Here is a 14,279-nt window from a genome sequence, read left to right as displayed (position 1 = left end):
TCCTATCTATTACAGCAATGCTTCAGTCATGTTAAAATAAATATGAAATAAAAAAATAGGCTAAGACATTTCTATACTATTTAGAAATCTCAGAAATTTTCTTAAACTTTAAAAGAGGCATTAAAACAAGTACTTGCATAAAATCCTAAAAGAAAAATTGTTTTCAACATACTAGAATATGTTTGATGCTATCATTCTACATGCAAATTGCCTGCCCATAAAATTTAGACGCATGTTCCTATCTATTACAGCAATGCTTCAGTCATGTTAAAATAAATATGAAACAAAAAAATAGGCTAAGACATTTCTATACTATTTAGAAATCTCAGAAATTTACAACTAAATTAGCAGACCTGAAATAAGTAAAAATATCAAGCAACACTTGAAAACAATCTTTTATGTTGCATTATATTATCAGAAATATCACACATTATGCTTTTGAGAAGCAAGTTTAGCTAACATATCTAAATTCATGCAGGCCTACAGTGGCCACACCTCTGCACAGTGGAAGACAAAATACCTCAATTGTATCTGCTTGCGTTTTTGAAGTTCTTGGTTTCGGAGTTCTTCCAAGCGCCTCAATTCTTCCTGACGACGCATGAGATCTAGCAGGATTAAAAGTGTATTTAAATATAAAAGCTGCCAATCAACCATGTGGCAACACAAAAATTGTTATTACTATCAGATTACAGTTCTAACATTCAAGTTTTTAAACCAAATTTTCAATGCATTTAACTCATCTCTTTCCATAAAGCTAAGTCTAGTATTTGAAAAAAATACCTGATTTGTGGCTTACAAACATAGAAAGGTACAAAATGGGCAACGCCTCCAAAGCAGGTTATGGAAACAGTAGTTTCAAGCTCTCAAAGCAAAGGAAAAAAACTCTCAATCCCTTAAATCATATCCTGGTTTTACATCTAGGACATGGCATCAATTTTCTTACAATGCTGTACACTGCTAAAGTCACACTACTAAGAAAACCACTACAATATTCATGGACTTTTATGCTCTCCATTACCTGCTGCAGACCTCTACATGGCACACATCAGTGAAAGAGAAGCCATATGAACTTCAGGTGCATGAAGTCAGAACCTCCATGAAGATCTGTCATGACTCTGCTTACTGCAACTTGCAAATGACTATTCTTTTAACCTCACAAAAAAGGTACAGCCATAGCCTCCTATGAAGCACTTAAAATGCCCTTAAAAAGCAGGGCATAACTAACAGTAATTACTTTTGCTGACCAGTCACATTATTGATTTCTGCCTAGAAATTTATGCTTTCTTCAATGAATAATATTTGTTAAAAAGTAGGTTTTTTTATTGTTTAAATACATGGGATATTGGCAACTTGATACTATTTATAGAAACCACAAGCAACATTTTCCCATACCATTCATTGCATGCCTTTTATGCTTTAGTTCAACAGTTCTGCACATTTTATCTATGCATTTCTCTACTATACTAATTAAAATATCTTTTTAGTTATGCAAATCAGTTTCCTCAAACTTGTACACAACACTATCCACTGTGGGCTAAAATGTTTACTTTTCAGTTCTTTATTCTTCCAAATTTATACAGCATTGCCTATTTCTTGTGCACACAGGACCAAGATTTCCTACTTTCTCTCTACCACTATCATTTTCTGTCCTTTGCTCTTAAGGTGTAGCTCTCTACTTTTCTCACTGTTCTCCTAATTTTTCTCCATAGCATAGTTTATTGCCTTTCTGGAAATTGATAGCATGTTAAAAAATACAATATAGCAAATTATGATTCAGTATCATTTGACAACTGCCGTATCTTGGCAGAAAGCCTTACTAAGCCAGATGAAAACACAGAAATAGAGGTTCAGACTCTATACAAGAGACATTAATATTAAAAGACCTGTAATGATGGTAATTCTTGATTGACAGGCCCTTTCTCTGAACAGAAAAAATCTGCACTAAAGCACTTTTTTTTTAAAGAAAACAAATAGAAAGCACTATTATTAGCCTCTGCACTTTCTTGTGCTTGTAAAAGGGCAAGGGCTTTGTTTTACCTTCAACCTCCTACATTGCAGACAGCAGAAGGTAACAGTATTCCCTCACCTCAGAAGTTAATCATACAAGCTAGAATACCAACTCCACAAAGACTTTAAAGCAGTTTTAGCTGTTGATTTTTCATGTTCTAAAGATGAAAAATAAATGCCAGGTTTCCATATAATTGATACAAAATTAAGCTTCTGTTTAAATTCAGTCATGTTTTCCAGTATTTTCATAATATATTTAACCATCATTATGAGAGAATATTTACAAATGTTTGATGCATACCACCAGTACATACATCAGAAATACCATGCAATTTACTTACACATGGAAATATGTATTCTGCTTTACTGATTACTTCTGATTCAGTCTGTCAAAACATGACACTTCAAAGTGAAAAATTGCACATACCAAAAGAATTAAATCTACCTTCAGAATTAATATCCCAGCACAAAAAACTGAGTACTCAAACCAACATGTTCTGGAGTTCCAGTCCTACTAGCTCTCATGTTTTAACACAGCCTTCACTTGCTAGAGTATACGGACCAGTAAGCTCATCCTTCATCCTGTCTTCTTTTTAACTACTACACAACTAAAACATGACATTTTACATTTTATTTCGTATTTCATAATGACTTCAATACATCTTTGACTTCATGCACCAGGGATACAAAAGTATTAATTTTAGGTTCTGGTTCCTTAGAAACTTCATTGCATCTTTCTACACAATCCTGTGATACAATTAATATAATCAATATTCTTGGCATGTCATGAACTTAGACCCACACTGTTCAGAAAAACAAGAGGAAGCTAATTTGAAAAGAAGTACAAGTGAAAATACCACCTTATTTTCATGCATGCTGAAGAATTGAGAAGACTAAAACAGAAGGAGTACTTACTAATCTCTAGAGCTCTGAAAATCAAGTGTTGGCAAGTAACTAAGAAGAAATCAGTCTTAAGAAAATTCTGAGTTATTTGATACTAAAGAGGTACTGTGCTAACCAAACTGTGAGGGGGAAAAGACCGCCTCATATGCTAAAATAAACATATTTTCTCACTAGAATAGTAGTGCCACATGCTTTCATGTTTTAGTGGCTCTCTAATGGCAGGAATAATTCTCTCTTTTTTCATATAAAGCTGACATTAAACAAATATTCAAAAAGCAGAATATCTTTTCCTTCATGTTGTCCTTAAAAAAACCTCTACTATCCAAAAACACATCAAACTTGATGTTTTCCATTAAGTGGTTTTCTATCTTAATGAAGAGGCCACTGTAATCTTGTCTCAGTTTAACACATAATTAAGACATGAATTTAAGAGAAAGTAATCTCTCACTTTGCCCTCAAGTACAGGCAACACGTGAAAAAATTCAAACAAAATTAAAGAGCATGAGTTCTGGAACTACACAACTAGCATTGTTAAATATTAACAGTATCAACAGTAGATTTAGTCAACCTGTAACTTAAGCACTGAACCATCTTTACAAATCTCAGTCACGCATACACACAAAATTACAATTTGTGTCTAACTGCTGAGGGAGGGCTGTCAGCAGCATTCTTGGATCATATTAACATGCACATTCCTCACCTCTAATATACACCTGTGCTTACAAGGAAGCATAATGCTTCAACTGTTTTTCTTGGAAAATTAACCAAGAAACAGTTGTCATTTCAGGTGCTGCAGCATCTATTTGGCATTTAAAAGCAGTTTTCTATGCTATTACACTCTGTATAAGATCTTATGCTTTTCATGTTATTATATAGGTATGCTTTTATGTTATTATATTTTGCATAAGACCTTGTGCTCTGTACAAGACCTTACAAAAACAGCATGGCTTCACACTGGGAGTACATGTGCCTATTCAGGAAAAACAGGCTAAGTAAACTTTTTACTAAAGATAAATTTAGGAAGTGAAGAAAACAGACTTAGACAATCACCTCTTTACCATATTCTTAATTAATTTCCGCAAATCATCAAGAAATATGTGCACAGAGAAGTCGTCCTTCCTTTTTCTCAGTTAAATGCACTTAATTAAATGGTGATCAGAAAAATGCCCAAGTATACAGCTCAATATGCTATACAGTAAAAAAAAAAAAAAAAAAAAAAAAAAAAATCTGTCACACAACAATTCAATACTGGTAGATGATCTGGTTTTACCTTGCCTCATCAGCATTAGCTGATGCTCGTGTCTAGCTGCTTCCATTTCTGCCTCAAGTTTCTCTTTGGCTTCTCTAATGTTCCTATCAACCTGTTCACGCTGCTGCTTTTCCATCTCATCAAGAGCTTTCCACCGTGAAGCATACTCAAACTCAAATGTGCCAGGCTGAGCAAAGCGTGGAGGCTGTTCTCTTTCCCTAATAAAAATTTTGCAGTAAAAATGTACAGAAGGACATATTTAGATCAACAGCTGTAACAGCCAGAGAACATACACACTATCACTTGAAATGTAGATATGGCTTTTTATCAACCTGTCAGATGACTACATACTAAACCAGACAAAACTTAACTCAGACATTACGATAAATAAAATTTTCCAAAAACTGCCCAAATAAATATTCAATTTAATTTTAAGATAAAAATTTGTATTGACATCAATACAAAATACTAATCTGCAACACTATATTAACAGTGTTCAGCCTTCTAAATCAAGCAGCCAATTCACTAAACCAGTTATTTAAGTATGTGTCAATGCCTACTAGACAGCCCAGAATATTAGCCATAATCTGTAACCATTAAATGAGCCCACATTTCCCATTCTAACACTAATATTGTACCTAACAGTGACAAATTGTTAAGAAGTAGTATTCTACAGTCTTATCAAAATAAACATTTTAGATTCAAGCAACATGGATGGCAAATTACAATATTAAAAATTAGTATTTTCAGATTAGGGGACTTCTATCTCATGATTCACTTTCTCATGTCATGCACAAAGTTTTACCTCCACAGTGGAAGCTGCAAAGACTTACACACCAGGGAGGCTGCAAACAGTTAAGGGGCTATTCAGAGAACATAAAGATCTGTGGGTATTCAAAATCTCTACAGGATTAGACCACACCCCTAATCCATAAATTACTATTGTTGGCTGGCAACAAGCTCCTACTGACTGTAGTGTAGGCCAAGAATCTCTCTATTACACTAAAGGCACAGACTCCTAGACTAACAAGCCAAGTCTGAATTTTACCATGATTAGGAAATTTGGGAAGGTCCTATTTAATCCTTTGGCACAAAACAGCACAACATACAAAAAGCACTACTTCCTGCTACACAAACTCAAAAATCAGTGTATATTTACAAAGCTAACTAAGTACATAAGTAATGTTTTATAAAAAAAGGCTAATCACAACTTACTTGTGGTACTGTTGTGTTTTTTGCATTAGTTTCTCAGGGAGTCCATCTTCATCATCAAATTGCTCCATTGGTTCTACAACAACAGGTCGAGGTGTTCTGGAAAACATTTTCAATTTAATAACTGAATCATTAAAGAAGCAGTTGCAACTTACTTTAGCATTTTGAAGAAACACTCCAGAAAGTTAACATGTAATTCCTGTGTCTTGTCTTAAATCACAGAATTCCAATGAATCCCAATCTTAAGAATTACCTTAATAATTGTTTTTATGACCAAATCCAGCTATTCTGCCTAGAAATCACAACTTACTTGACACAGTTCTGCTTGCTATTTTAAAATACCAAAACCATCTACCAATAATTACAAAATACATAGGAAGGACCTACCTTTCTGTTTTTATTAGAGGCACCACAGAGGCCATGATTGTGCTGGGAAAGCAACAAAGCCAAAGCAGAGCAGCACAACCTATTCATATTTCTACTGACTTCCTACAACTTAGTTCTTCTGCAAGTTACTCTACAACTGAAAACAGCTTGATAATTTGGTATTAATATTACAGCAATAATTAGAAAAACATTTCTGTTTAAGTTATTTAAAATCCTTTATTTGAACAACCACATAGTCACAAATCAAAATCCTAACTGAAAAGCTGAAAACAGCTTCCTTGATATGTAGTAACCAGAGGCAAGTATGAGCCAAAGAGAGCAGTGTAAAAACTCTAAATTGCATAAAAAGCTCTTTGCATCAGTCTTGGGAGCAGAGTTTACAAAACACAGAGTATTTTCTGTGCATTATTTTCAAAATACCAGCACTCTTTTATTGTGTTCCATGCCTTTATTTCACTTTGTAGACCTTCCCCTACTGCCCCAGTCTCTCATGAGAAAAAAAAACCAACCAAACCAATGACCCCCAAATATATTTTACTCTGTGCACCAAGTTCACACTGAAGTCCAGAATCAAAGGCCACAACTCAGCAACTGTTTTTTCTGATGCCATCTGCATTTCAATTGCTGACAGTTCTGCTATTTAAATGCAACTGAACCGTGGTGCCAACAAGTTATGATTTAAAGAACAATGCTAAAACCCTAATTTTGAATGTCTAGTTTTGATACATTTACACAAGACCTGGAAAATGTTCTGATTAGGCAAAGAGTTTTCAGTTAAAAAGAAAAACTTAAGACTCTGAAGCAGAACATCAAAGTAGATGGCAGCAGATTCATACTAATTATCTATGCATTAGGGAACACGTCACCTAAGCAAGTAAGTGCTCAGGTGCTTTTTATTCACTCAGGCCACGGTTACATGGTCATTTCAATACAAGTGATCTATCTAGCTGGCAAAACAAGAATACCCTCCCCTCATATCCCAGCTTCTTTTTCCCTGCCACATCTCTCATGTCAAGAACAGCACTAATGTAACACTGAACTACATTACTTCCCTTGTTTGGCTCACCGGGCTTCCATTCCGTTACTAATGCCAAGAAAACCCTGGGAATTAGAACAAGTTGCTGGCACCTCCCAGAAACAGTAAAGATGTAGTCAGGCACTTCAATAGCACACAGGATTTGGAGTTCCAGACCCCTTACTCACCTGCCAACTTCCTGGCAGCATTTTCTCCCGCCTTATTCTCTGCTGGGCCTGACATTAGCAAGCACCTTCCTGAGCTTGAACAGATTGCAATGGCCCCCCATGGAAATGAAGGCTTTTCTGTTCGTTTTAGCAAGCACAAGTGGCTCATGGAAGTGTCATGAAGTTCAAGAATAGCACAGCTAGGGCAGGAAAAGAACTGCAAAACTACAGCCTTATTTTCCCAATGAGAATCACAGAAATAAAAATAAATCATAAATATGTATGATTTCACACCTTTTTTAAGAAAGCATTTTAAAATGTCACTTGTGACTGTGTCAAGTACAGCAATTAGCAACTCTCTTTGGCAAGTACAGAAATAGGAGATGCTTGCTATTTGCAAGCTTGCTTGTCCTTGAAATACATTGTTTTCGAAACATCAAGCATATAAACCTCTTCAGAATCTCAGTCTTCAGTTTAAAACAGTGAGACAATCCTGGCCTTACAAGCCACAAATAATTTTTGGGATATGAACACTTTCTTTAGTCTACAGAAATATCTGCAATGTGACACACTGATTTGTTAAGAAACAAAGAATATTATTTTGTCACTTTGTTACTGGGATCAGGAAGAGTGCAATCAATGAAAATCTCAACAGAAAATGCCTTATTATACTGCATATGAACAAGAAAAAAATCCAGAATTTTGCTCTCAGACTCTCATATGGTAATAAGAAATCTTATAAACAATAAGCAGAGAAAGAAGGTTTTCTTAAAAAAATCAAGAGTATTTGTGGTATTCATGCAAAACACTTAATTTTCTAACCTCATGGCTTTCAGAATTTGAAAACAAACTAAGAACTAGGGAATACCATGAATGCAATTTTTGCTCACATCGGGAAGATATACTCACAAAATCAAACAAAAATCTGTGAACTTACGTTGTAAGCAAGAATGCCCCATCACTGCATCTTTCTAGAGCTTTCCGTGCTGGAGGTTTTGCTGCAAACTCTACAAAACCTTTCCCTGTAGCTCTGCCGCGATCATCAACTACAACAACCGCTCTTTCCACGGGCCCGAATTGCGAGAATGCTTGTTCCAGCAGCTCATTGGAAACCACAGGCGACAGATTCTTTACAGTTAAGGCAGCTCCATGGGTAGCAAATCGAATTCGAAGTGGTCTGCTCTTCAAAATAGTACCATCAAGTTCTGCCTTTGCTATTTCAGCCAGGGTCCTAGATTCCTTTATAAAAATATAAAATATTTTATATCTTTTATTTTCGAAGACATTAAGTATCACTTTTGTGTGCCCGCCCCGAAAAGCAGCAAAGTTATTTTCCTTCACTTGAGTATACTGGCACCAGGATCATTCAACTTGTTTCCCCCTCAGTCAAAAAACCAAACCAAACCAACAACAACAAAAAAAAACCAAGAAGCAAACCAACAAGGTCCCTGTCCTCTGATTGAAAACAAAAAAATATGCATTAATTACCCCCTATGGTTTATTTATTCTAAAACCTACACAGGAGTAAATTTTTTGTTGCACATTAGGCAATTTAACAAATTCTCATTATGATGCTGCTGCTCTATAAAGGTTTTGAGTAAAGTTGGAAAGTTGTTGCTTCTCACGTTTACCTGCTTAAATGTTTATATTCTGCATGGCTAGCTCCCAGCAGCAGGAAACAGTATTCAAACAATACCCTAAGGTATTTTGAGTTGGGTTTTTGTTTTGCTTTTAAATAAGTCAAAATATCGCACTTGCTCTCAATGGATGTCCAATTCAACATTCATCAAGAAATTATGAAATTACCTGCTTTGCTCATCTATTCATTCGTCTCACATTAATGGGCTTTCTGCACCCACATCCATGAGACAGTGTAAATCAACCTTTTTTCTCACTTCAAAAATATTCACCATGTTTGATAACTGCAATATCTGACATTTAAGGAAATTCTTTATATATTTCTTCACAGTTCAACTGGGTAGGCAAGCTGTTAAAATATATATATATATATATAGCTATTCCCTAAACGTAATAAAAAAGAGAAGTTCACATAAAAGCTCTAATTTCTATTACAGACAAAAATGAGTAACGACATGTAAGTATATCTCACTTCCTCCATAAAATTGCTATTTCAGGACGGGGAATTCTCAGGGTAAAAGATGCGTGGCAGAATGCCACAAGTATTTTAAGACGACAACCGAAGAGAAAAAACCCTACCCAGTAAAATATATGGAAAAATCATTACTAAATACCGAAAGCACTCTAAATCTATTCCCAGAATGATAAAAATCTGTGTTTTAAGCAGAGCAATCGTGAAAACTAATCTTGCATACCATTTAAATACAGTATCATTAACTTTTCGAATTATTCGGTTTTTTCCATGCTTAAGTCGAGCATGTTTAATCAAATACTGTATTACCCCTAAAAAATCTAGTCTTATCTGGGCACAAGCAATTTAAACAACCCGCGGTCCGCAACCTTTTAAATTCCGTGATTTAGTTCCGCGTTCACGATGTGCGAGCAGCTGTATTTCGAAACAATCCTGCCCATTCTTTAAAATTAACTGTATTAAGTGCCATGGGACGAGACGGGGACCGAAACGCCAGGGGCTGAGAGGACTACTCTGAATGCAGAGGTCCGGCTCGGATGTGTAGAGGCGAACACGGGAGGGGAAAGAGGGAAGAGGCGGGGGGACTGCGCTAGCAGGGAGGAGGAGAAGCAGATGGTGCCTTTTTTTACACCCGCCGAAATGGAGGGGAAGGCGGCGGGGGGCAAGGCACCGAAGCCTCCCGCTTTCCGAGACGCCCCAGGGTGACGGGGCAGCCCCAGGGCCCGCCCGATCCTCACCAGGCGGATGAAGCCGAAGCCGCGGTCCCGATTGATGAAGACCTCGCTGGGCTCCCCGTAGCGCTCGAAAAGGCGCTTGAAATCCTCCTCGGTGATATCAGTAGGCAGATTCCCCACGAATAGCCGGCAACGCTGCGTGTAGCTCTTCTCGCCAGGTTTGAGAAAGCTCTTGATATCGATGGTGAACCCAACCTCCTGCTCCTCATCTCCGCCACCTTCTTTGCTCGGCACCAGAGCCATGGCCGCCGCCGCCTCACTCTCCCCTTCTAGGCCGCGCAATCCTTTCAGGTTGCCGCCGCCGCCGCCCCCCACCATGCCGAGCGGCACCGCTGGGGAGCTGTTTTCGATCCGCACTTGCTTCAAGTTCCTATTCGCGGCCATATCCGCTCCTTCCTCGCGGGCTCTCCCTCGGGGGACGCGGAACCCTGCCCGGCAGCCGCCGCCTCCGACCCTCAGCCAATTCAAAATGGCGCCGCCGCCAAACCCCGGCGCGTCGTGCCGTCCCCGCGGGAAGCCCCGCCCCGGCCCCGCTCCCCCTCACGGCCGCGCCGCCGCCGCCGCTCCCCCTCAGCTCCGGCGCACCGCCTGCCCCGGGCCCGCGGAGACCCGTCTTTTCCCCGCTAGAGACAGACGTGCCGCTGCCCTGCCGCGCTGTGTTAGAGCAGTGGTCTCCTCAGCCCGTGCCCAGGCAGAGGGGCCCCTCGCTGGGGTCTCTCCCAGGATCCCGCCCAGGGGGAGTCCGGTCGCTGCGGGAGAGGGAGGCAGGCGTGACACAAGAGACACTGAGGCGGCGGCGGGGACAGCCAAGCGAGTCACAAAACCGCAGAATCCATCAGGTTGGAAAACACCTCTTGAGGTCATCGAATCCAACCTGTGTCTGAACGCTGCCGTGTCAACTAGACCATAGCACTGAGTGCCACGTCCTGTCTTTCCTTAAACATCTCCAGGGAAAGTAATTCCACCACCACGCTGGGCAGCCCGTTCCAATGTCTAATTACCCTTTCTGTGAAGAGATTTTTCCTGATGTCCAACCTAAACCTGCCCTGATGCAGCTCGAGGCTATGTCCTCTTGTCCTATGACCTGTTTCCTGGGAGAAGAGGCCAACTCCTATCCAGCTACACCCTCCTTTCAGGCAGTTGCAGAGTGATGAGGTCTCCCCTCAGCCTCCTTTTCTCCAGGCTGAACCCCCAGCTCCCTCAGCTGCTCCTCACAGGAATTGTGCTCCAGACCCTTCCCCAGCTCCGCTGCCCCTCTCTGGACTAGTTCCAGGTTCTCAGCGTCATTCCTGGACTGAGAGGCCCAAAAGTTGACGCAGCGCTCGCGGTGGGCTCTGACGAGTGCCCAGGACAGGGACACGGTCACTGCCCTGCTCCCGCTGGCCACACCATGGCTGACCCAGGCCAGGAAGGGCTGTCCGGGCACTGCTGTGCAGGTGGGAGTACCTGCGTACAGACAGGGCACAAAAGGCATTCACCGAGGCAGCTGTGGGACACAAATCTGAGTGAACTCTGCTTCCAGGACAACTTCTTATAGAGCAACAGCTTTCATTATAAAGAGGGTGACTTTCTTCTGAGAAGTGTGAAGTCAAATATTTCCTTCCTTGGGCACACCTTGTAGCAAAGACTACAAGATGGATGTCCCTCATCTGCAGCACCAGACTTGTGGTTTGTTCTCCTGCCAGATTTGTAGCTGCTTGGCTGGGTTCATGTGCTTCAACCAGTAGCACAACTTGAGCATGGTTTCTCAGAATTATTTATTGCATTCATTTTAGTCCAGACCATCTTATGAGGTCAGTAGTTACTTCAGCTAGTGTGTGGCATACTCTGTTGTTTGGAAAAAGCAATACCAAGCATGATATTCAAGAACAAATTAATTCTACAACAGGTGTGAATGTGTTGTTTGGGGGTTACTTTGTCTATTGCAGAATATTTTAAGTTCCTCTGTCTTCTTGTACCACTTGATGTACAACAAATATCTGTCCCTTTCTTCCTATCTCTGTGATTGTTCAAGGACCTTGAGAAGACACAAATTCCCAACTTTATCAGTCCATCTCTTTCTGAAGCAGACTTGTGGGTGTAGGGCATCAAGCTAAATACAGATTTTAACCTCTGAAATTCAGAAAGTACAGATGATAGAAGAAGGATATTTATTCACAGAAAAGGCAGGAAGTCAGGCAGTGTAGGTACATGGCGGAGGCATTGGAGTAGCAGTATGGGATCCCTAAAGCCTAATTATCTTCACTGTCCAAAGAAAAATTCTTTGACTTATATTTAGGATTCCATAACCAGTGCTAAGACATAAGTGTTTGCAAAAGTAACCGAATTACACCAAACCAATAACTTTATAAATAAAGCATGAAAAGTGAGTGAAATATATGTTAGAAATTATGTGACTATACACTGTAGATGTGTACTCATCATTAGATGGGAAAAAGGAGATGCAAGGTAGTCTGGCTGTTAAGTTTTTACCAAAGTGGTGTAATAAAATTGTCATGGTTTTCAAACAGAGATTTCCAAATCAGGTTAGTAATAAAAGCCGCAATCATTTAAATTGCAACCACAATTTCCTGTGTACTATTGTCAATAGGAAGAGAAAGGACAGTTTACAAATTCCATACTATTCTTACTTTTCCTTAAATATAGCAATATCTCAATTTTTAAAAAATATACCTCAGTAAAATAGAGCAACAAAATTCCACCTTCCAGAAACAAGGAAATATATCCGAAAATATATATATACTTAATGTGGTCATGGATACATACGTTATCTTGATTAGTCAGATTCACAGTATAACCATAATGCTTGCATTGTTTTAGCTTTTTTGAGAAGGAGCTACTTGCATGTCCTGTTGCCAAGCATTTAAAGGTAACATATAAAAAGAGCCTTATATCTGCTGTGTTCAGTCACTTCCTCACCTTCATTTACACATCACTTCCCAATAATTTACTCATTCACCAGAAGAGCCACAGACAGTTTATGTCCCCAAGTGCCTAGAGTCTTTGTGGCTTGGTGACTTCTACACTTTGCCGCTGACACCAGTTAAACAAAAAATATTTTGAAAGGAGAAAAAAGTGTCTCTTAATGTTCTTGTCCTAAAGTTTTCCTTTAGCTATAAACATCCACTGAAATCTTTGTGGCTTACTAAATCAAATTCATATCACTGAAAAAGGTATCCTAGGCTTTTCCAGCCACTCTCCCTTAGTCTGGTATTGTTATATTTAATATTTAGAATGTAGTTGTACTACATGGAAGTGAATTCAGAAGAGTGGGGAAGAAACAGCTATAATCACATGGTAATTTACATTCACTCTTGTCATTCTTGAGGGGTTTTATGGAAGCCTGAAGTTACTCAACTTGGCATTCAAAAGGCTACAACAGACAGCCCTGATTTTGACTAACAAAATTTAGTTTGACTTGGAATTTATTTTAAGAGCTTAAAACAGTCATGACTTCATGAAAGGAAATGAAATCTCAAGATTTTAATGTAAATAATTTTGTGAAGACTCAGCCCATTTCATTGCACTTCCTTTCTTTCCATTCCATTTAATTGTTTTTACCTAATTTCAGAATTTTTGGGTTTTTTCGATTTCATTTCATGACATTATATTTTCTTTCCTGTCTTTTCATTTCCCTTCATTCCTTCATTTCTTTTCATGAAATGAAAATCCTTCATTTCATGGAAGGAAATGAAATCTCAAGATTTCAAGCAATACCATTTAATGAAGTTTTGGCTCATTTCACTTCACTTCATTTCATTGTATTCTATTTAATTGTTTTCACTTCATTTCAGAATTTTCTTCTGTTTTCTCACAAATTTTTTAACAAGCTTGGGGCTGTAGCTGAGCTGCCCACCCCCGTGCATGGCCCTAAGCTGAAAGGTGTTGAGGCGGAAATGTTGTGGCTCCGCCATGATCCTCTTGGCATGTGTTTTCCATCCCCAGTGTTCCTGGACCTGGAGGTTCTTTTCCTCTCTCAACCCTAACTCTAAGCCTGATGGTCCAGGCTGGAGCTGAGATGCCCATCACCATGGGTAGTCCAGATTAGAAGGATAAAAGAGCAGCAGTTGTGGGGCCATGCTGGAACAGGCTTGGCAGGACTTCTCCAGCCCCAGTGTTCCTGAAGCTGTAGGCTCTTTTACTGTCTCAACCCTAACCCTAACAGCAGCCCTCACCCTAATGGCAGCTTGGCACTGTGGCAGGGCTCCTCATCTCCATAGGTGGCGCAGAATAAAAAATGTTGAGTCAGCAATGTTGCCACCCTGTCCTGATGCCCTTGCACTGCCTTTTTGAGTGTCTCTGTCCCAGGAGCTGTAGGCTCTGCAGCTCTCTGAACCCTAACCTGAACCTAGCTTGTCGCTGCTGCTGAAATCCATAGACCGTGGCTGGCCCAGATTCAAACAGTGAGAAGAGAGCAATCTTGGCACCCTGATGTGAAGAAAATCCTTCATTTAATGAAAAGAAATCTCAAGATTTCAATGACAAATTATTTTGT

General features: G+C 39.4%; 1 protein-coding gene across 5 annotated transcripts in view; it reads right to left on the bottom strand.

The window, feature by feature from the left end:
• PSPC1 (paraspeckle component 1) overlaps positions 1 to 10,275 on the bottom strand; it is a 59,610-nt gene extending 49,335 nt beyond the window's left edge. For 3 of the 5 annotated variants that reach the window (XR_013339499.1, XR_013339500.1, XM_077781477.1), the window contains exons 1-5: positions 9,788 to 10,274; positions 7,878 to 8,179; positions 5,375 to 5,470; positions 4,181 to 4,377; positions 521 to 605 (exon numbers count right to left, since the gene is read on the bottom strand). Coding sequence is in view for 3 of the 5 variants with exons in the window: in XM_077781477.1 (XP_077637603.1) it covers positions 521 to 605; positions 4,181 to 4,377; positions 5,375 to 5,470; positions 7,878 to 8,179; positions 9,788 to 10,168 (1,061 nt within the window). In the remaining 2 variants the exon portion in view is untranslated. Of the gene's footprint in view, positions 1 to 520; positions 606 to 4,180; positions 4,378 to 5,374; positions 5,471 to 7,877; positions 8,180 to 9,787 lie in introns of all 5 variants that reach the window. The other 2 variants (XM_077781479.1, XM_021539945.2) reach the window with 1 other exon arrangement.
• Positions 10,276 to 14,279: the final 4,004 nt, after the last annotated feature.

This window comes from Lonchura striata, chromosome 2, assembly GCF_046129695.1.
Source record: "Lonchura striata isolate bLonStr1 chromosome 2, bLonStr1.mat, whole genome shotgun sequence".
NCBI classification, from domain to species: Eukaryota; Metazoa; Chordata; class Aves; order Passeriformes; family Estrildidae; genus Lonchura; species Lonchura striata.
The sequence above is the reverse complement of the archived record's forward strand: the minus strand, read 5'-3'. Positions and strand labels throughout refer to the sequence as shown.